Genomic DNA, 23,172 nt, shown 5'->3' with positions numbered 1-23,172 from the left:
TTTAACTTTGGATCAGGGAGAAATCAGTATAAAATTCAAAGGAAGACTAGTTATTTGGAAACAGTGCAAATCTATGTAGGAAAAAACAACTCACAAAGAACTCTAACCAAATAATATCAAAAAAGCATTGATTCAAGCTGATTAATTTCTGAGAACAAGAGGAAACTTCTAGAGGGGCTTCTAGAGGGGACTTGTAGCTAAAGAGGCTTCCCTGGTGGCTCAGCTAGTAGGAATCTGCCTGAAATGAGGGAGATCTGGGTTCAGGCTCTGGGTTGGGAAGATTTCCTGGAGAAGGGAAGGGCAACCCACACCAGTATTCTGCCCTGGAGAATTCCATGGACTGTACAGTTCTTGGGATCGCAAAGAGTTGGACAGGACTGAGCAACTTTCACTTTCAGTTTCAGAGGAAACTCTAGCTTTTTGATCACAAAAAGGAATCATGAAGAAAATCCTGAGAATTGTGTTGAATTTATTTCAGACCATTTTACAACTGTTTTGAAGGTGTTTTATGACTCGGGATTTCTTAAGGCTGGAGAAATTGAAAATAACTAGGGACAGCTTAGAAATTAGTGCTGATAAGACAGAAGTGGGATGGCTTATGAATCTTTGTACATTTTTGGTGTTAACTTTCCCCCTGCACTTACACAGAAGACTTGGTCATTTTATGAAGCAATTCAGTGATCATTTTCTGCCCCTTTATGTGTACTGTTCCATCTTTTGGGAATCTCTGATTCTCAAAGTCATTTTCCTGTTTCCTTATTTAGGCCTGTCTTTCCCCACTTTATATCAGCACTTCCAAAACTGTAGAAATTCTGAGGGGAAAAAAGGGGTTTCCATGGTCAAATGAGTTTGAGAAGTACAGTGTCAAGCAAAATTCAATCGCTTATTTTACTACAGGACCTTCTAGAGCCTTCAGTATTCTAATGTGCATTGTGACTCTCCAAAAGGCAAATAGAGATAGCAGTGTTTCCTCAAGTAATTGATCATGGAACCCTTTCCAAAGAACATCTAATAATACTGATAGAACCCAGTTCATTAATCTTCAAATAAAGACTTCCGGTTCTTCAGTAAACTTTTCTTCAGTGGAAGATATGCTCTGTGCTGCCTCTCTACTAGACTTCTACTCGGAGGTCAATTTCTTCTGTTTTCTTGAAATATTACCCTATCTCCTTTATATTTTGGAACACTTTGATCTCCTTTACATTCTGATCTCCTTTACATTCTGCCTCTTTCTTAGGTCCTGGGATGGGCACTCTGGATACCACTCAAGAGTTCAAGTTCATCCATAGAAAACTTTTGCTAAATAACCTAAAACAGCTTTCAGGATCTTTTTACTCCATCTCAATTCAACTATCAATACTTTTGATGCTTTATTCAAGGCACTGAGCTAAGTACACACTGCTGAAGTTGAAAAGGATAAATAAGATCTAGTTTTACCTCTCAAGAGTATGTATGGAAGAAATAAGACAAGTGTAGGCATTGGAGAAGGAAATAGCAACCCATTCCAGTGTTCTTGCCTGGAGAATCCCAGGGGTGGGGGAGCCTTGTGGGCTGACATCTATGGGGTCGCGCAGAGTCGGACACGACTGAAGCGACTCAGCAGCAGCAGCAGGACACAAAACACAAGTTAAATGCTAAGCAAGAGGTACAAACCACCTTGGAGTTCAGTGGAGAAACAATAACAAGTGAGCATTTGGGGGACAGGTACAGGTGGGAAGAATCAGGAAAGATCTCATTTTGGGATGTATCATTTGGGATGGACCTTAAATTTTTCTTAAATGTAAACAGAGAGACTGGAGAAGGGTTACAAGCATAGGGTATAGCATATGCCAGGCATGAAGGTAAGAAGGAGGGGCAAGTTCAAGTGCTTCTGTCTGGCGGGAGCATATGGAGTTTGCAGGATGAGTTGTAGATGGGGTATGGCCGGAGCGTGAACAATAAAAATGGAAAAAAGGATTGAGTGCCAGTGTGAGTTATATAAATACTGTTGTTCATAGGAAACCATTGAAGAATTTTTGAGTGGGATGGTGATTCAGGGACCACTTGTTCCTCTCCATCTCTTATCCTGTCTTCTGAACTCTAGTTCCTTTGTCTCTGTCCAGCACAGCCACATATCGAAACTTCAGCCAATGAATCAAATCTCCAGTCTGCTAATCTGCCTATAGGGCACCTCCTCTTGAAGAGCTGTCCAGAGTACAACAGAATCCCGAGTGCTAGATTCTAATAAACGTCCACCCACTCTGTGTAGAATACTATCAGAAGGCAGAAAGTTGAGGAGAGGGTGTTCAGATAAAGAATACAGATAAGAGGCCATTGGTGAAGTTAATGATAAAACTTTGGGGAGTCATGATTTCAGGGTATTAAGGAGGAAAATGGTAAGAAAAAACTGGGGACAGGTAGTAAGTTCTAAGTAGTGAGCCAAGAGAATGGACTGAGCTATGCAGACTTGCAAAGCAGCGCAGGACTAAAATTGGCACTGGTGTGCAATGAAGTGTGAAACCAAAGCGAGTGAAGGGTTTAGAAGTCACACCAGGCCTTAGAAGCACTATCCTCCCCGGAGTGTTGAGGGCACCGGACCCTGAAAGGCTGAGATGGGCCTGGAGAAATTATGTATGTTTAATGGTCTTAATTTTTCTGTGAGGTCCTGTGGTAATGGGGGGCTGGGAGAAGCTGAAGATATAAGAAAGCTGCAGCCTGCTATGGAATCAATAAAGGAGCGGAGCAAAGCTTTGGTGTTTTGCTTTGGGCAGGGTGGGGCTCTGTCGGCCCGGCGCGGGATTCCACCCCGGGACCGAGGGCGTCTGTGGGGCCCCAGTGGCTACCCTGCCAGGAGCCTTAGGGCTCTCCGCCTGCCGCACGGCGGGGCCGGCCGGGTGGGCAGGGTGGAGCCGAGCAGTCCGCCGGGCAGCAGCCGGAGCTCGTTTCGCTCTCCCTCCTGCAGGTGCGCCTGGAAAGGCGGACGCGGAGGAGCGGGCGGCCGCCATGGCGGGCCCGCATCTTCCCGCCCAGGCCTCCAGCCCGCCGCCCCCGCGGAACGGCCCTCCGCAGCCCCTGTGAGGAGGAAGAGGAGGTGGCGGCGGACGAGGCGCCGCCCCTTTGGCGAGCTTCCCGACCCGGCGGCCTTCGCAGGACCCATGGCGGATTCCTCGCCCGCTCCGTCACTGCGGGCAGGCGGCCCCCGCGCGCCCCGGCCCTCGGCCCCCTCGCCGCCGCCGCCGCACTCGCGTTCGGGCTCCGAGGCCGAAGAGGCCGAGCAGTCGCTGAGCCTGGCACGCACCAAGACCCGCTCGTACGGTAGCACGGCCAGCGTGCGGGCGCCGCTGGGCGCCGGCGCCACCGAGCGCCATGTGGAGCACCGGGTCCGCGCCGGCGACACGCTGCAGGGCATCGCGCTCAAGTACGGAGTCTCGGTGAGCAGGGCTGGCGGCCGCGGGCGGGGGCGCAGCGGCTCCGGGCGGGGCGCGCGGGGAGCCGGGCGTCGAGGAGCAGCCAGCGGCCCCCGGCGGCTCGGCCTCGAGCCGCTCGCCCAGCGCGCGCTGCCGGGACAGCGACGGAAGGCTCTCCCGGGTGGGCGCATCGAGTTCCCGATGCGCTGCCCACACTCGGATAGGATCCGCCGCGTTTGGAAGGCCAAAGAGGACCAGGGCATCGGCACCACCTGGACCCAGATTCGCCCGATTTTCATTCCGGGTCATACTGCTATGTAATATTTCCTGAATGCCGAACTGATGTGTGGATTTGGGCAGAGAATTTTGTTTTCTGGGTAAACAAGCACTATGATGAGTCAGGAAAGGTACAGTTGTTCCCGCCGGATGGTTCTGGTTCTATTGATTATGCTTCTTTATTTAGGAGTGAAATTACACTCCTGGGCTCACTGGCAACTGTGAATGTGACACCTGTCGCTAAGCAGCGGCCAAGAATGTGGCCCAGGTGAGCTGGAGAGCTGTGTTTATTATAAATTTATAAGTGCGGGTGTGCCTGTGCCTTGGGCCTATTGCATTACACCTCTGGGAAGAACATGGAAACCTGAGGGAGCATATTTTTCATTAAAATTACTTGTAATTAACTCTGAACTATGTGATAGCCTTTTTACATATGAGTTCTATATCAGTTTTCAGTGTTCTTCCCTGAAGCACCCTAGACAGCAATAGGAAGAAAGGTGATCTTATCTTTATCTTTCTCTGCAAGTGAAACTCTTTCTGGCTCTTCACCAGTGACCAGAGACTGAGTCATCTCCTTTGCACACCCAAGCTGGTGTGTGTTTACCTGGCAGGTCCTACTGTCATTTAAACAGTCTGAGAGCAGGGATATCGCTGTGCAGACATGTACCGAGGATTTCGTGCCATGGTTTGTCCTATTCCGCCCGCTTGGGAGTTTCTAAATGTGAACATAGAACTTCAGCCCTTATATTTGCATTCATGGGGACTGGTTTGAGTCAGAGCCAGAAGCAGCAGTTAGGAAGTTATCAGTGGCTGCACCTTCTGTTGAGTGCCTGCTGTGTGCCAGGCATTGCATTTGTCCTGGACCATCTTGTTCTCACTCAGTTTGATTTTCCCACTAAGGCTTGGAGATAGGTGTAATTAATCTCCTTTTTACAGATGAGAGGTAAGGATATTTTCCAGTATTCCATTCCAATATTCCAATGCTTATTCATTGAGATTAGCTTGAATTAGCACAGTGATAAAGCATTTGCTTTGCTCTAGGTATTACTTCTGATTTCCATCCTTATTTTTATCCTAGTCTTATCAAGTCTTTCTCATTTTGATTCCTCCAGAAGGACGGTCTTTTCTCTGTGGTTTCTGTGCATCTTTTCTATTCAATTCTAGGCCAGGCTCACTGTACCTAGGAATCCATGATATCCAGAGAGTGTCATTTCCCTGGCCTCTACCCACAACAGTCTCTCTGGTGCTCACTGCCCTCCATGATTCCATTTGGGTTTCTCAGAGCTCCTGAACATCTGTTCACTGCAGTTCTCCACCTTTGATCAAATGCTTTCTAATCCCTATTTTCGCTGATGTAGATCCTGTTCTTGATAACTTTATTATCCCTTCTCATTAAAGTGTAAGTCAGATTTTTCATTACCTTTATAAAGACTTAATTTTATGATGTTAAGCTCAAATATAGTGAATTGGGAACTAAAATCTGGGACCACAATCTATTTTAGTGTTTCCCAACTGCACCCCTAGAGATACTAGGGACTGGATAATTCTTTGTCTCAGGGGACTGTTCTGTGCATTGTAGGATGTTTAGCAGCACCTCTGTTCTCTGCCCAGTAAATGCCACTAGCACTGCCCCCCACTTCCATCTAGAAATTCATCCACATATTCCCTGAGAAACCCTCCCTCTTGGTTGAGTACCAGTGGTTGTCATTTACTTTGGACTTTGAACTCCAGCTGATGAAATTTTTAGAGACTCTTCCCACTGGTTATACAGAACTAGTAAAAGTGCAGGTGCTCACCATAACAGTGAAGTGATATTATTGCAGTTATCAACTACAGATGTTAATTGGATTTACTCATTGAAAATTGGTTTTATGTGGAAGTTAAAAAGGCAGAAAGGTTTTTCATTCCTCAATTAAACAGAAAGAAGTTGAGTTAGTTAAGTTTCTCATATTGATTGCCAAGATCACCCACATCGTATTTAAATTAAATTGCTTAAAGGAGTAGGTGATGAGAAATTGGAGATTTCGAGCTTACCTCAAACCTACTGGATCAGAATATCCAGTAAAGGAGCCCAGGAATGTTCCTGTTTTATAAGCATGGCCCCTTTTCTCATTCAAAAGGCACTGTCCCTTCTTGGGATCTTTGAACTTGCTGTTCCATCCATCTGTGGGGAGCACTTTCCCTGATAGCTGTGTGCAGGGCCATGTCATAGCTGGGGGAGCTGTGCAGTCACATAAACCCCACGCTTAGAGGAATCCTGCAGTTAATGCTCTGCTGTTGCTGTCTCTAAATGTTTAATAATTTGTTAATAGTGGCCCCACATTTTCACTTTCCTTGTGCGTGTGTGCGCAGTCGCTTCAGTCATGTCAGACTCTTCGCGACTCTGTGGACTGTGGTCTGCCAGCCTCCTCAGTCCATGGGATTCTCCAGGCAAGAATACTGGCGTGCCATTTCCTTCTCCAGGGGATCTTCCCAGTGCAGGAATCGAACCCATGTTTCCTGCATTGCAGGGGAATTCTTTACCAGCTAAGCCACCTTGGGACTTGCAAATCATGTGGCTGATATTGGCTTTGTGACCTGCTCTCCCACTGCCTTCAAGTCTTTGTTTAAATATCTCCTCCTTGAGGCCTTCCAGACCACTCCATGTCAAATTGCAACCTTCCTTCACCCCCGTGCCCTTCCTCTCTTTCCTGTTTCGCTTTCTCAACAGTGTTTATCATTCATCAGATTTTTCTTTTTTTTTCCTCTCCAGCTTCTACCTTTCTGGTGATACACTAGTGAATAACTAAAAGTTCTTATCCTCATGGAGCTTATATTTTAGGCAGTGGAGACCGTAAGTAAACAAAGTATATTATATGTCAGGTACTGACAAGCAAAATGAAAAAGAAAGATTAAGCAGGGAAAGGAGATTAGGCAGGTGGCTGTGGCTGCAATTTTAAATGGTGTGGCCATGGAAGACCTCAGTGAGGGAAACTGAAACTACTGGGGATGAACTGAGAAGCTATTAAATATAGTTCAGATCTCAGACAGGCTTGCTGGGGCTGGAATTTCCCGGACTGTGCTTATCTCCACTGAGACATTAAGTCCCTTCCCCTAACCCAGTATTCTATATTTTGCTACAGCTTTTTCGGTGATGCCAGTTCCTTTCACTGGGGGCAAGCCTGTGGAGGGAACTGACCAATCGAGCAGCTGCTGGGAACTTTTTGTTTAGAAGCCCTGTGTATAACTAGAAAGTGAGTGAGAGGCAGCAAGGGAAGCTATTTTTTTTTTTTAATTAATTATTTATTTATTTTTAATTTTTACTTTACAATTCTGTATTGGTTTTGGCATAGATTGACATGAATCCACCACAGGTGTACATGCGTTCCCAAACATGAACCCCCCTCCCACCCCCCTCCCCACAACATCTCTCTGGGTCATCCCCGCGCATCAGCCCCAAGCGTGCCATATCCTGCATCAGACATAGACTGGCAATTCTATTCTTACATGATATACATGTTTCAATGCCATTCTCCCAAATCATCACACCCTCTCCCTCTCCCTCTGAGTCCAAAAGTCCGCTATACACATCTGTGTCTTTTTTGCTGTCCTGCATACAGGGTCATCATTGCCATCTTTCTAAATTCCATATATATGTGTTAGTATACTGTACTGGTGTTTTTCTTTCTGGCTCACTTCACTCTGTATAATCGGCTCCAGTTTCATCCATCTCCTCAGAACTGATTCAAATGTATTCTTTTTAATGGCTGAGTAATACTCCATTGTGTATATGTACCACAGCTTTCTTATCCATTCATCTACTGATGGACATCTAGGTTGTTTCCATGTCCTGGCTATTATAAACAGTGCTGCGATGAACATTGGGGTACATGTGTCTCTTTCAATTCTGGTTTCCTCTGTGTGTATGCCCAACAGTGGGATTGCTGGGTCATAAGGCATTTCTATTTGCAATTTTTTAAGGAATCTCCACACTGTTCTCCATAGTGGCTGTACTAGTTTGCATTCCCACCAACAGTGTAGGAGGGTTCCGCAAGGGAAGCTATTATTTGCACACACTTTGTCTTTTTTGTTTACCCCCTCACAACTTCCCTGACCTCTACCCTCTCCAGACAGTTGTGCCAACCCCAACTCTGTGTCCAGAGTCACTTCTTGTCCAGTTTTATTCCTGGGGTCTTCTCTTTGTCTTCCAATGAGCTGTTGAGCCCACTTGCTTTTTCACACTTCTCCTATCAGAAGTCACCTTGCTGAGAAAAGGTGAAATGATTTTCATTTTAGGGGGAACAAGAGTGGTGAGTTAGAAAATAGTTAGAAATGTAAGTGTATGTAAATCTTTTATGTTTAGAACTTTAGCCCCTTCTGCTGTTACTGGAAACTGTTGACTTTGCTGGTCAAAGAGGAGAGAACCATAAATAAATAGTATTGCCTGTTGTAAGAGGTATGATACTAAGGTAGCCCTTAGTAGCTTTAGGGTTTAATAGATTCTCATGCCTTCTTTATTTAAAAGCAACTTTATCAAAGTATAATTTATATACTATAGAATTCACCCATCTTAAGTGTACAATTCAAGGATTTTTCAAGAGCTGTGCAGCTGATCTTGGGTGGCCTCAGCCTGCAGTGGCTTGGGGTGGGGCTTAGGTTCCCAGTCAGAGATTGAGGCTGGGTCACGGCAGTGAAGGCACCAGATCTTAGCTACTAGACCAGTGGTCAGTGACAAGGGCCCTGACCCTTCGGCTTTGCAGAAAATAATTTCCACGAAGACAGAGAGTACTGAGGCAAGTAAAGTATTTATTAGAAGGTAAAAAAGAGCGTAGTATGTGTGGATAGACACATGGGCAGATTCAGAGGAAGAGTCCCTGAGTTGTGCACTCGTGGCAGTTTGAATTATTTTGGGGGGCCTTTTCTCCAGTTTTCCTTTGGCCAATCATTTTTATCTGCCTGGTTCGCAGTCCATATTTGGTGTATCTCAGGATCCACCCACGTGTGTGCACACATCTCTTAGCCAGGATGGATTCTACCGAAAAGGCGTCTGGGAAGAACATCCCTTGACAGAATTCTCCTCTGGCCTCCAAGGAGGCTTTCTGTGCATGTATGGTCAGGGAAATCTCCTGACTTTGAGAAATATGTGATCTGAGCAGGGCCCAGCCTCCTCCCCTTAATTGTCCTGCTATTCTTGTCTTCGAGTTTCCATCAGTAGAGAATGAATCTCCAATTGCTTTTACTCTGGGGGGCCCATCTGCCTCTGGCCTTCCAGCCGTCACCACAGTCCAATTTTAGAACATTTCCATCACCTTGCAAGGATCCCTTACTCCCTGTTCCCTTCCGTCATCCTAGAAACCATGAATCTGCTTTCTAATCTCTAGGTTTGCCTTTTCTGGACATTTCATAAATGGGATCTCATATATTCTTCTGAGATAACATGGAGAAGAAATAAATTCTTTTCCTTATTAGCACATGGCAAAGGAGAAGTCTGATCATCACCAACCCTTAGAATTTAATAGGAGACAGCCAGGTGAGGAGGTTGAATCCAGCACTCCCTAGGAAATGATCTTGAGAGAATCCTTTAACATTTAAGTCTTGTTTTCCTATGATGATAATAATAATCAAATGAGAGTTGAGTGTATATGAAAATATTCCATAAATGACACTGTGCTGTGTTACATGTTTATTATGTATCCTGAAATGTTTTGGGAAGGTTTTTTTTTTTTTTTTCTTCTTTTAAATGAATGGAGAGGAAGAAAAAGAAGCTTTGAATATTGCATCTGCAGTTAGGTAGCCTTTGGGGAGAGTTATTCAGGCCCAACAGCAGCTATTGAGATCACTTTTCGGGAGACATTTTGTGAATTAAGTGTGAATTCACCTTTGCACCGTGTATTTACAGGGGAGTCATTTTAAACAAGTTGTTGATAGATTTGTTCCATCTGATTTCACCATAGTGGTCCTTGGGGCTGTCCTGTCAGCTCTTACTCGATTATTTCATATTCTGTTTCTTAGTGAGCAGATGGTAAATTTCACTGAGTCATGCTACTCAGTCCTGATTAGGAAAGACTTTCAAAATGAAAACATTTGGCTGCTATATCTCCCCCTCCTAGGCATCTGCCCTCAGGAAACAAAGGGTTGTTCTGCATTACTCTGAAAAGGTCACACTTTCTATTTTCAGCGCTCATTGGGTAGTTGGAAATACTGAAGGAGGGCAGGTGGGAAAGGTGTAGAGTTTTTTAGCTCTTCCTTGGATTGGATCGTGACTTTTCTTAGTTTTATGTGAGGTGAAATTCCAAGAACCTTAGACCCATCTAAGTTCAGATGAAAGCATAAAACATTCCAAAGCAAATTAAAATATTTCACTGTTTGGGATTATTTATATCCCTTGTCTGTGCTACTGCAGTTTCTTCTATAACTGGGCTTCCTGTTTCAACTAATGCCTCTTTCTTACCAATCCATTTTCCATAAAGTGGGATGATCAAATCATTCCTCTCACTTCCTCCACACACCCTCCAATGGCTTCCCATTACATTTAAAACAAAATCCAAATTTTATTTATTATATGAGTGACCTACAGCTTGCTCTTTACTCTCTACATTTCAGCCATGAAATTTCAGCTGGGGCCTTGTAACTACTCTCTCTGGCAAGTGTTTCCCCTGACTTTTTGCATGGCTGGTTTCATTCCTTAACTTTACTATTGGTTACAGAGTTTGGAGCCTATACTTGTAAAAAAGGAACAAGTTAAGATCAAATTAAATAGCTTTTAAAAAGTAAAAAACTGAATACTGTTACCTCGGGGCAGTGACAACATGTTATTCATCTGGGATTGTTTATATGAAATTTTCTTTATGTATTTTTACTTTGTGGGAGAAGTATTTTTTATTGAGAGAAAATTCCTACCTCCTTTTCATTTGCTGAATACATGTTAGGATCTGCCCTTACTTGTTGCTTTCTCACTTTTAACCAAATTTAATGATAGTTGCTAGCATTTTTAAGTGCTTCCTGTGTGCCATGCATTGTTGGAAATGTTTTACATGAATTAACCCATTTAATTGTCATAATAATCTTATTGTATAGAAAGTACTATTATTTTCCTTAATTTACAGAAAAGAAAACAAACATAGGGAATGATTAGAAAATGGTAAAGCCAGAGCCCTTGTTTCTGCTTGCAACCTTATATTAACCTCATTTACCTGTTTTCACCTTCAGGTTCAAATCTGCCCGTCTTTAGATTGGTTCCCACCTTGATGCCAACTGTGGATATTGCTGATGTTCTTGATGCTGGCATCTGTGTGTCATCTTAGAATCTAGATCATCAGACTCAGCATGTAACTTAAATACTTGCTGGCAATGCTGAAATGGAGGTGAAGCAGTCCCTGACCTGGAGAAGCTCATAGACTTGTTAAAAGAGGCAGTTCTATTGTTGCATCAATGGTACAGTGGCATGCACGAGAGCTGGGGGCCCAGCCCTCACTCCCTGGGGACTCCCTGGCTTTACCCAGCTGTGGACTCAGTCCCTTGTCTTGTGCTTCCTGTCATCGACCCCTTGCCTGGCTGTGATGGCCTTTCTCGCTCTAGGTGATAGATATATCAGGGTCCCCAGAGACTACAGCTAGCGCACTCCAGGGCTTCCCTGGTGGCCCAGAGGTTAAAGCATCTGCCTGCAATACGGGAGACCTGGGTTCGATCCCTGGGTCGGGAAGATCCCCTGGAGAAGGAAATGGCAACCCACTCCAGTATTCTTGCATGGAGAATCCCATGGACGGAGGAGCCTGGTGAGCTACAGTCCATGGGTGTGACCCTTGAGGGTTTAATGCAGAGACATTTGTAGAAGTGGGAATAGGATTAAGGGATGGTGAAGACGCGCAACAGCAGGGAGACATTACTTCTCGCCCTGAGGGCCAGGGGAAGGAGTGTGGTACCCGAAACTGAGGAGAGTGGGAGCAGTGGCCAACAGGGCTCCAGGCAGGAACTCTGCCAGAGGGATGCAGGCAGCAGAGTCATGGTGTGGCCATGCTGCTGGTGGCCTTCTTTTGGAACACCGACTGGAATTCCAAGAACAAGGGGCCTTGGGAAGTACAGTTCTGATGAGGTCGGCCTCCTGGGGTCAGAACAGGCTCAAGAAGACTAGGGTATGGATTGGAAGCTGAGGGTGAGTTTAAAGGGAGAAAAACCAACACAATAGGTAACTTACTACTGCTTTCTGGTTACTTCTCTGGGTTCATCTTTTGGGCCTATTTCTCTGCACACTGCGTGCATGGTTAGTCATGTCCAACTTTTTGTGGCCCCATGGACTGTAACCCACCAGGCTCCTCTGCCTATGGGATTCTCTAGGCAAGGACATGGGAGTGGGTTGCCATTTCCTCCTCCAGTTCCTCTGACCTATGTTAATTATTAATCCATCCATCCTAAGCACTTAGTGTATATATCTTTGCTCAACCTGGGAAGCTGTAGAAATAACAAGTCTAGTCCTGAGGGAATTCACAGTTTATGGTTGATGTTCCCAGCCCATCCTCAACAACCAGATCCTGGTGTTCTCAGCTGTTTCTGTCTTCTATCATTATTTCCAGGTCACAGTGACTATTAGCAATTGTAGGCCTCTGCCAGTAAGTATTTCAAAGGGTGCTGTATCAATGAGAGTTCTTGCATTTATAAGTGACAGAAAACTCAAATTGAACTAAGCAAAAAAAAACAAAAAAAAAAACAACCCCAAAATGTGGCATTTACTGGCTTATTACTGGAACTGAAGGCCATGAGGGTATTTGGGCTTCAGGCTTTGGTTCAGCGCTCTAATGGATCTCCTCCAAGATGACCTTGTAGTTACGTTCCTTGTGGTAAAAGGATGGCCGCCAGCAGCTCCAGACCCATCTCTTTCTCGAAGTAAAAATCGAAGTCCTTCACCTCCAAACCCAGCAGAAGTCTCCTTGCATCTCTGCATTGTTCTGAGGTGGGACTGTGACCTGTCAGGACAGCTGGGGCAGCGTGATGCTTCAGAGGGCAGGAATGAGTCATGTGTTCACCCTGGAGCCAGGAGAGGGCTCACTGTCCTTGGAAGCCCTTGTACTAAGAGAGATGGAGGACGTGGTGAAAACAAGAGGTCCTAAAGGCAGACTAGGATATACTTGAACCTGCTCTGGACACACTTTCAAGTTCTTTAAGTGCCTCAAATCTAAGCCTAAACTAGACCAGAGACACTTAATGATTCTGAGATTTTAATTTTGTCTCTAAAATGTATCTGCATATGTTCTTTCTCACCCTTGCCTTCCCTCCTTTAACTAGAAACTAGAACATAAACGACCATCCTACACAAAAAATAAAAGATAGCATTGAATGTGCTATTTTGTGGATTCAGCTTATAGTTAGAAAGCAGAAAGAACAGGGTGTATTTTATTTGACTTATTTTTCAGGCTCTTTGAAGTAGGAATCTAATTTTTTCACTCAATCGGTTTGGCATTAAAGGATCCCAGAATTGGGTTCCATTAGTCATGTACTTTAATCTTGGTGTTGTATGGCCTTCAGAGTCAGACAGAAATTCTGGCTTATACAGAACCATGTACACTTGGTCAGATCGGTCATCTCTTGTGCCTTAATTTCTTTGTAGGAAAATGGAAAGTAAGTACCATTTATTGCTAAATTGTCTCTCCCTTTCACATCTATGTCTTCACATCTGTGTCTCTATCCTGTATGAATATTTATGTATAAACTCCCATTTAATCCCTCCAACTACCCTGTGAAGGGCAGATGATACCTGTTTTATACACGAGGACATAGGCATAATGAGAGAAGTAACAAATTTATGTTCAGACAGTTTGTGTTGGTGAAGCTGGATTTGAAACCAGATCTGTCACATCCCCAAGCCTGCGTGCTTAGCTATTATTCCAAGCTGTCTTGTTGACATATCTCACAAGATCGGATGGTGTAGTGCGTGCAAAGAGCCTACTAGCATGGTGCAAGTTCCCAGGCTAGGCGGCTGAAGTCTGCAGATGCATGATAGTGTGGCGTGATGAACCTAAGCAGGTACTTGCCTGACAGTTCTGCACCAGCACAGCCAAGGATGCTGTCTGCACTTACCTGCATTTGGGGACCTAGGCATGCCTCTCCAATCTCTTGAGTCTCCCTTTCCCCATTTGTAAAAGAGGAGATGATAATATTGCAGAACTGTTAGGAAGGGTAAATGAGGTAGCATATACAAATTCCATTTCCCCTTTCATCCCTACCTTACATCTCCATTTCTTTGGTTTGGAGGAATTCACAGGCTGTGAAAGAGTTTGAAGTTTTGAAACCTGTATAAAATTCTGGCTTCTGCATCTCCCCACTGCATGATGATTCCATGGCATATAATCTCCTTATTTTGTTTCTTTTATTTGTAAAGTGGATTTTCAAGTACCTAGTCCATAAGGTAGAGAAAATAAGATATTCCATGTAAAGAGCTCCCTACCTCTTTCCTTACTTGTCCCACTTCTACCCATTCTTCAAACCCCCATCTAAAGTCAAAAGAGTCAAAATTGGAACCTCACCTTCTCCGTGAGGCCTTAATGACTGCAGTCCCAGCCTATACTGTTCTTCCTATTTTTTGTACTTTCTTCCTTTACCGCCTTCTGTGTCCATTAAATTTACCATCTAGAGATGGGAAGCACTCCGTAAAGAAGATCACTGCACTGGGAAGTTTGTTTAAATCAGATAATAGAAATGTTAAAATATGATTGAAATGTATTGAATAATTGCTAAATATCCTACATTTTTTAACTTTAGGGATTTAAGTTGCTTGGTAAAAGCTGCCTTAGAAGGGAAATAATACAACTGGGGAAAAGTTAGTCTGTCTTCTTATAAAATTGTGAAAGAGAATTTTCTGGCATCTCTTGAAATAACTGGGGGTGTCTGGGAATCAAGAATCTCAGATCTAGAGAAAGCATATTTTGCTCATGAATATTTTTAGCTTATGTTGTGTAATAAGCCCTACTTTTGGACTTATTTATATGTAACAGTTTTTTTTTTAAACATTTTAGATGGAACAAATTAAAAGGGCAAATAAACTGTTTACCAATGATTGTATATTTCTGAAGAAAACTTTGAACATCCCAGTTATATCAGAGAAGCCGTTGCTGTTTAATGGACTTAACTCAGTAGATTCTCCAGAAAATCAAACTGTTGATAGTTTTTCTCATGAAGAGGAGCTGGTAGGGTCTGGGGAAGACGTCTCTCCTCCCAGCCCTCAAGAATTGGACGTTCAGCCCATGCAGCCTGAGGAAGTATCAGCCAGAGATTTCCTGCAGAGGCTGGACTTGCAGATTAAATTATCAACACAGGCAGCCAAGAAACTGAAAGAAGAGAGCAGGTAAAAATACCCTGGAAAAATGTCAGAGGCTGAGTAAATTACTCTTAAGATGTCCTTGCTTGGTCAACTTGTCTATTTTTGCCTTTAAAACTAGATTTTAATGCTAGAAAGGCATTTTTAACGTATAAATGTAAACAGAGCTAGTGCATTCTATATAAAGCATTGTCTGTTGCAGTGCTTTTGTTTGTGGTATTTATAAAAAATTTACTTCTTTGCTTTAATAGCATAACTATCCAGCTAAGCAATTCTGGAGAGTGTCCAAGTAGACCTCTAGTTGATACCATCAGAGGAAGCAATGTCCTAGAGAATGCTTGTAAAATGCTGTTCTTTATGAAACTTGTCAAGGACATTGTCTATTATTGGTTACCAGATGTTTCCTAAATAAGGTCTCATGTGAACTTTTCCCTTTGTTCTTTAATTTGGTACTAAGGCAAAACTTTCTCTTATAGAATCAATTTCCTTCCTTTATGATTCCTAGAATGACACAACTTACTGTGTTTTCTTTTTTTGCCCTGGCTACCAGAAATCCTGCAGCCAAAACTGGTCCTCAGTTTAACTAACCATTGCTGATGTTAATATATTTTGTTGTTGTTTAGTTGCTCAGTCGTGTCCAACTTTTTGCAACCCCATGGACTGTAGCCTACCAGGTTCCTCTGTCCATGGATTTCCCAGGCAAAAATACTGGAGTGGGTTGCCGTTTCCTTCTCCAAGCGATCTTCCTGACCCATGGATTGAACCCGAGTCACCTGCTTGGCAGGCAGATTCTTTACCACTGAGCCACCTGGGAAGCCCTTAATATATCTTATCCCTCTCCTTTCTGTAGTCTTGATTTTTAATTTCTGTTTTACCCATCTTACTATATATATATATGCCTTTTGTTGTAGGTACCTCAAATCCTTTTGACAAAGAGGTAGGTTATTAAAGATACAAACAAATGTAAATGTGAGTTTAATTAATTTATAATTTAATATAAATTTATATAGTATAAACAAATACAAATATATGACAAATACTATTCTTTATTCCAATAACTGAGACAGCAGTAAAATGAGGACAATGAAGTATACCTTAGTGTTTGCATTTTGTACAACTTTTAAGGCATGCATGATGTTATAAATTGATATAACTCCTACCCTGGATGTTAAGTTGTACAGTGAATATATGTATTTTCTGAGTACAGTTTTTCAGCACTGATTTATGCTGTGTTTCTTTTTTTTCAGAGATGAAGAAAGTCTCTATACAGCTTCCCTTTATCATAGTTAGATGATCAGGGGGCATAATCTAACCTGGTTAAGAGATGGCTGGATCATAAAGAAACCAACAACAGATGATTCAAAAGCATCCTTTTGGATTCTCATAGAAATGGCACCCCACTCCAGTACTCTTTCCTGGAAAATCCCATGGACGGAGGAGCCTGGTGGGCTGCAGTCCATGGGGTTGCTAAGAGTTGGACACGACTGAGCGACTTCACTTTCACTTTTCACTTTCATGCTTTGGAGAAGGAAATGGCAACCCACTTCAGTGTTCTTGCCTGGAGAATCCCAGGGACGGGGGAGCCTGGAGGGCTGCTGTCTATGGGGTTGCATAGAGTCAGACACGATGGAAACAACTTAGCAGCAGCAGCAGCAGCATACATCTTTAAATCACAATTAATTAGTTCCAGCTACAGCAGTTGCAATGAAGTCACTAGTTCCCTCAGGCTTTCTATGATTTTCAGTCTTTATTATGGCATGATAGCAAAACTGTGTCTTAATGCTCATCACTTTTGCAGGTGGTGGTAGTTTTTAGACCAGCTTTTGTAAATACTAGCTGACATAAAGCCTCAAAGACTATTTACATATTCAAGCTGAAACAATGTTTATCTCCTGAGAAATCCTAATTATGTGAAAAACATGGTTGCTGTTTAAGTGATGCTTATTTTGCTATGTGTTTATAACTTAAGTGCTATATATATATATATACACATATATTTCGATATGTATGACTATAAAGCAAATTTTGTCTGCTATTTTGTAAAAATAAACTACAGAAGTCTGAGAAAATAAACTATGTTTTCATAATTGTGTATTGAGTTTTTTTCAACAAATGGGAATATTAGATTTTTAAATTACAGTTTTAAATGGTGACAGCTTCTCTAATGATCTTTATTCTTATAATCACAATTTTGGAAAAGGTTTCAAAAATCTAAAAGCAAATAAATTGCAATTACCAGCAACTTTTGCATCTAAGTAATATCTGACTTGTGTTTCAGATATAGTGAAAACATGGGATATATCAAAGAAGAAGTAAACAACACCATGACTAGACACACTGGTAAATTCTAGCTTAAATTTCATTGATAAGTCATGTTATAGAATGTTGTACAGTCACTGTTGCTCATTTGAAGGACTAAGGAAACAACGGACAAATTATTTAGTCACATAATTTGTCTTTTATATGTGTATGAGTTACAGCAGTAAACTGAGCAATGTATTATTTATAATTAAATATTTTTTATTGGAGTATGATTGCTTTACAGTGTTGCATCAGTCTCTGCTATACAAGGAAATAAATCAGTGATCTATGTACATATATGCCCTCCCTCTTGGGTCTCCCTCCTACTCACCCCCCATCTTACCCATCTAGGTCAGTATCACAAAGCACCGAGCTCAGTTCCCTGTGCTACACAGCAGGTTCCCACTCCTTGTTTATCTTACGTATGGTAGTGTATGTATATATGTCAATCCTAATCTCCCAGTTTGCCCCACTCTCCCCTTCCACTACTCCCGGGTCCACACACCCATTCTCTATGTCTGTGTCTCTATTCCTGCCCTGCACATATGTTCATCTGTACCTTTTTCTAGATTCCACATATATGCCTTAATATATGATACTTGTTTTTCTCTTTCTGACTTACTTCACTGTATGACAGAACTCTAGGTTCATCCATCTCACTACAGCTGACTCAGCTTTGTTCCTTCATGTGGCTGAGTAATATTCCATACAATTAAATATTTTCTTATTTCAATGTCTATTCAGGAATCAGGTTAAATAAATCTTTCAGCTTCCACTAAAAGTCCTTGTATTTATTCCACCTAATCTTTCTTCTTTCTGTGAAGCAGGAAGGACCTTTTTTCCCTTGTCCCTCTTTTCTCTTTCCTCATTTTCTTTTCCATCTGGCTCCTCCAGGTGTTCCATGAAAATGGAAACAAGTGCCCTCGGGGGTTACTGCAACAGAACGTGCAGTACCAGAATTGCACAGATTCACCCCTTAAGGCTGACCAACAGTGGCTGCCTTAAGGCCGACCAACAGGGTATATTGTCACCCTGCTTATTTAATTTATATTCAGAGTACATCATGAGAAATGCTGGACTGGATGCAGCACAAGCTGGAATCAAGATTGCCAGGAGAATTATCAATAACCTCAGATATGCAGATGACACCACCCTTATGGCAGAAAGTGAAGAACTAAAGAGCCTCCTGATGAAAGTGAAAGAGGAGAGTGAAAAAGTTGGCTTAAAGCTCAACATTCAGAAAACGAAGATCATGGCATCTGGTCCCATCACTTCATGTCAAATGGATGGGGAAACAGTGGAAACGGTGTCAGACTTTATTTTGAGGGGCTCCAAAATCACTGCAGATGGTGACTGCAGCCATGAAATTAAAAGATGCTTGCTCCTTGGAAGAAAAGCTATGACCAACCTAGATAGCATATTAAAAAGCAGAGATATTACTTTGCCAACAAAGGTCCATCTAGTCAAAGCTATGGTTTTTCCAGGAGTCGTGTGGATGTGAGAGTTGGATGATAAAGAAAGCTGAGCGCTGAAGAATCAATGCTTTTGACCTGTGGTGTTGGAGAAGACTCTTGAGACTCCCTTGGACTGCAAGGAGATTCAACCAGTCCATCCTAAAGGAGATCAGTCCTGAATATTCATTGGAAGGACTCATGCTGAAGCTGAAACTCCAACACTTTGGCCACCTGATGTGAAGAACTGACTTATTTGAAAAGCCCTTGATGCTGGGAAAGATTGAAGGCAGGAGGAGAAGGGGATGACAGAAGATGAGATTGTTGGATGGCATCATTGACTCAATGGACATGAGTTTGAGCAAGCTTGGGGAGTTGGTGATGGACAGGGAAGCCTGGCATGCTGCCATCCAGGGGACACAAAGTCAGACATGACTGAACTGAACTGAACAGGGGCATGAATGGAAAACAGCTGTTTGCCCTTGTCTTAAATTTCTCGCTTGTTCATAATGTACATAATCCCTTGTGTTTGGGGTTTTGTCCCCTAATATTTTCTCATGCTTTTTCTCATGATAACTGCTCATTTTTTTCCTCACATTATTATTATTTTTGCTATATGGTTATCTCTTAATCATGCTTTGCTATTTTCTTGTAGCCACTACTACCTGCATTATGGGGAGGGAGTTGAGAAAGCAGAAAAGAAAAAGAAAAAAAAATTAGGAAGGGAAACAGTCATGTATATAAGGAAACGTTAAGACCTCTTAAAAAAAAAAGTCCAGGAATTATTTTTAATTTAAAGAGTTTTTATGATAATATGAAATTTGAGAGTAATCCAAAAGACGCAAATCCAAAAATACTATCCAGAAGACAAATTGGAAATGAAAGGCACAATCTCAGGAACATTTTTCTGAGTATTTTATTTTTGCCTAAGGTCTCTCTTAGCAATTTCTAGCAAAAACATCTCTTACCTCATCTTCAAGATACTGAAAACTGAATTCACCAAGGCCACGGTCAAACTGTGCTGGACCAGAGTCCTTTAATCATTGCCTTGCACACAGATGGTAAAGTGTCTGCCTGCAATGCGGGAGACCTGGGTTCGATTCCTGGGTCGGGAAGATCCCCTGGAGAAGGAAATGGCAATCCACTTCAGCACTCTTGCCTGGAAAATCCCATGGACGGAGGAGCCTGATAGGCTACAGTCCATGGGGTCATAAAGAGTTGGACACGACTGAGTGACTTCACTTTCACTTTGCACACAGAAGCACTGTGGAGGAGAAACCGAGACAAGAATCTGGGTTCTAATCCCAGCTTTATCATTTCTTGGCCATCAGAGTTTGGGTATGTCCAGTGCCCTTTCTGTGAACCAGTTTCTTCATGTATAGAACAGGACTGACAGTCTCCTTCTGTCTTGTTTATCAATAGGAGCTAATGAATGTCAGTGTGCTCTGAAAGCTACAATGAACTCCCCTAGTAAAACCTTATTTTAAAAATACTGCGTAGATATTTAGGTAAACTATTAGACAAGTGAACGGAGAAAATGCTTGGGTCACAATCAGTTAATTCTCTCTAATGTAGAAGCAGCATTTTTGGACTACAGGTCATGGTGAAATCGAGTCATTTATCAAAGATGAGTCACTCAAATGATCTGACTCATTGTGCTTTGGCAAGTATAATTCAGGCAAAGATGTTTTGGTTCCTTCTCACTATTCACCAGTGGGCACTGGCTTTTCTAAAACATTATGAGTTTTGTTTCTCTGTGTGTCAGGCTGTGGGTTTTGTTTTTGCAACTCTAGAGAAGGTGGGGAGAAGCAGCAGTGGTCTCCTCCCCATGAAAACACCATTTGTAGCTTCTCTGTATGTCCCCCATTCCTCACCAAACACTGAATATGAGGTAGGGGCATTCAAGACAGGTAGCAGAAGCCATCTGAAGTAAGATAGCCGATATATAAAGCATTATGTTATTTTTATGATTTTCAACTGAAATATATAGAAAATATATAATTTATACTGAATAATACATTTTCAAAGCATTCTTTGGTTTGTTAATTCAAAGCATTAACACTTCAGGAGGAAGCATCACTGTGTGTTGTATCTTGACTGTGTCTGTAGTGGTGGTTGAGGAACAGGGGTTGCAAGGATCTAACATTCGTTAACCTTGTCCTTCAGGAAAGCTCATCTATAAGCTTTGGTTCACAGGGAAGGGAATGATTAAAAAAAAAATTTTATCTTATATTGGAATGTAGCTGATTAACAATGTTGTGATAGTTTCAGATGGATAGCAAAGGGGCTCAGCCATACATATACATGTGCCCATGGTCCCCCAAAGGAAGGGAATGATTTTTATCTTGATATTTACCCTTCCAAGCTTCCCAGGTGGTGCTAGTGGTAAAGAATCTGCCTGCCAATGCAGGAGATGCAAGAGACGTGGGTTCCATCCCTGGGTCAGGAAGATTCCCTGAACGAGGAAATAGCAACCCGCTCCAGTATTCTTGTCTGGAAAATTCCATGGACAGAGGAGTCTGGCAGGCTACAGTCCATGGGGTTTCAAAGAGTCAAGAACACACATCTATCTACCCAACTCCCTGGTCCTCCTGCTCTCTGTTGAGAAACCTTGGCTTGGATCAAATTCAGTTTGGATAACTTGAGTCTGTTATCAATTTTTACCTTGCTTTATGTAGTATTTTATGACCTCATTTGTCTTCTTGGAGAGTACATAGTTCGGTATCCCTTTTAAGAGAAAAATTCAGTTTCTGAAATCCCACTAATAGGAAATGTTGAGAGTGGGGAGAAATGGTTAATAAATCCAGCAAATCCTATGCCTATTTTTCAGGTTCCTTTTTGTGCCGTTGGGCCTGATAAAGAGCCAGCTGCTGCTGCTGCTGAGTCGCTTCAGTCGTGTCTGACTCTGCGCAACCCCATAGACGGCAGCCCACCAGGCTCCCCCATCCTTGGGATTCTCCAGGCAAGAACACTGGAGTGGGTTGCAATTTCCTTCTCCAATGCATGAAAGTGAAAAGTGAAAGTGAAGTTGCTTAGTCGTGTCCGACTGCAGCCTACCAGGCTCCTCCGCCCATGGGATTTTCCAGGCAAGAGTACTGGAGTGGGTCGCCATTGCCTTCTCCGAAAGAGCCAGCAGGGGTAGCCAAAAAAGCTGATAGCTACATTTTAAGCTGTAGAGGCTTCGAGGAAATGTGAATTTATTTCAGCTCCCAAAAGGGAAGAGGTACAGAAGTGACATCTTGTAACAGATAGTCTATGAGGTGCTTTGGTACCCAGCATGCCTTGAAAACAGAGCCCCCTAATTCTTCAAGGGGGGGGGGTAGTATTTGTATGTGTGACACAGTGGAATGAGGGTCCAGCTTTAAGTTCACTCCATTACAGGCTTTTCCAAAGCAACATATATCTGGTTATAAAATGTAAATCTATAAAGAAATAAGAATTCTATATACAAACTCTCAGCTTACATACAACTTTACTTTTCAGATAGTATTTACGGCAAGAAAGCTATTGTTTTCACCACTTTTAAGAGTAACTACTGTAAATTCAGCACTTTAATAATCGTTGGGTCAAAATAACTTTAATCACAGAATTAGAAGTGTTTTAAGCTACACTACATTTTCTGAAACAGTTAAAAGACTCCTGGGTCGTTTGCCATTTTTACAGGCTACTGTAAATACGCTTAATAGCATCGGCTTCTTCTTTATCAAGGATGCCTTTCTCCACATAAGCATCAGCTTGTTGGTTGATGAAGTCCCTCATCTTTGAAAGGTCATAATCTGGAAAATATCATTTGAGTATCATGAGCAAAGATCAGGAAAGCACAATCCATTACACTGATCACTACTGGCGAAGCATTTTGTACAACACAGTTACCATGCCCATCTTTCACAATGGAAGGCATTTTAGTTCTTGGCATTGTTGCAGTAGTTTGCAGCTTCAAATCATGTTTATATACATTTTATTATCCCATCTGCTTTTCATCACAACATTATGAGGCATTCAGGTGGGGAGAATAGCCCTCATTTGACCAGAAAGGGAACAGGTTCATAAACCAGGGCTTCACAAACTTTAATGTTTATATCAATCACCTGGGGCTCTTGGGAACTTGCAGATCTGTATTCAGTAGGCCTGAGCGGGGGAGGGGGACCATATTCTGCATTTTAAACAAGGTTTCAGGAGATGTTGATGCTGCCTGTCCAGGAAACACACTGTGGGTAACAAGACCCTAAAGCTTAAGTTCCTTATTCAAGGTCACACAGCTAGTAAAAGTTATGATCAGAACCAGGTGCTCTGACTTCTTCAACTTGTTACACTGGGTAAGCCCACGTTGCTATGACAACCCACTTTTTTTTTCATATTAAGAATTACCTTGATTTTCATGTTGTTTGAATTGTATGCAGGGAGTGAAAAGCGAAACCATAACCTCTTTGTGGTTCCTCTGTCCTACTTAAACAAAAAATTTATGTAAACC

At 42.5% G+C, this 23,172-nt stretch overlaps 2 protein-coding genes across 6 annotated transcripts in view; one reads left to right on the top strand and one right to left on the bottom strand.

The window, feature by feature from the left end:
* The first annotated feature begins 2,890 nt into the window (after window positions 1-2,890).
* LYSMD2 (LysM domain containing 2) lies at window positions 2,891-17,480 on the top strand. 4 transcript variants are annotated; one of them, XM_040226519.1, is made up of 3 exons: window positions 2,891-3,410; window positions 14,648-14,976; window positions 16,197-17,480. In XM_040226519.1, exons 1-3 carry the CDS (start codon window positions 3,135-3,137, stop codon window positions 16,237-16,239), a joined length of 648 nt encoding a protein of 215 aa, XP_040082453.1. In that variant the 5' UTR covers window positions 2,891-3,134; the 3' UTR covers window positions 16,240-17,480. The 4 variants fall into 4 exon arrangements, with proteins under 4 accessions (XP_040082453.1, XP_040082455.1, XP_040082454.1 ...); XM_040226521.1 differs by lacking the exon at window positions 2,891-3,410 and adding an exon at window positions 3,707-3,930; XM_040226520.1 differs by lacking the exon at window positions 2,891-3,410 and adding an exon at window positions 10,166-11,075.
* A 4,389-nt stretch (window positions 17,481-21,869) lies between these two features.
* The window catches only part of SCG3 (secretogranin III), a 38,633-nt gene continuing 37,330 nt past the window's right edge, over window positions 21,870-23,172 (bottom strand). The window contains exons 12-13 of one of the 2 annotated variants that reach the window (XM_040226517.1): window positions 23,070-23,144; window positions 21,870-22,477 (exon numbers count right to left, since the gene is read on the bottom strand). In XM_040226517.1, coding sequence (XP_040082451.1) covers window positions 22,359-22,477; window positions 23,070-23,144 — 194 coding nt within the window. In that variant the 3' untranslated portion in view covers window positions 21,870-22,358. The remainder of the gene's footprint in view (window positions 22,478-23,069; window positions 23,145-23,172) is intronic. The other variant, XM_040226518.1, reaches the window with a different exon arrangement.

Source organism: Oryx dammah, unplaced genomic scaffold (genome assembly GCF_014754425.2).
Source record: "Oryx dammah isolate SB20612 unplaced genomic scaffold, SCBI_Odam_1.1 HiC_scaffold_26, whole genome shotgun sequence".
NCBI classification, from domain to species: Eukaryota; Metazoa; Chordata; class Mammalia; order Artiodactyla; family Bovidae; genus Oryx; species Oryx dammah.
Note: the sequence above shows the minus strand (reverse complement) of the source record. Positions and strands in the feature narration are given on the sequence as shown.

Excerpts from the sequence above, each read along its gene's own strand:
- LYSMD2 (XM_040226519.1), top strand. The coding sequence starts at position 3,135 with ATGGCGGATTCCTCGCCCGCTCCGTCACTGCGGGCAGGCGGCCCCCGC. Across the intron at positions 3,411-14,647 it reads CGCTCAAGTACGGAGTCTCG|ATGGAACAAATTAAAAGGGC; the intron begins GTGAGCAGGGCT and ends TAAACATTTTAG. Across the intron at positions 14,977-16,196 it reads AAACTGAAAGAAGAGAGCAG|AGATGAAGAAAGTCTCTATA; the intron begins GTAAAAATACCC and ends CTTTTTTTTCAG.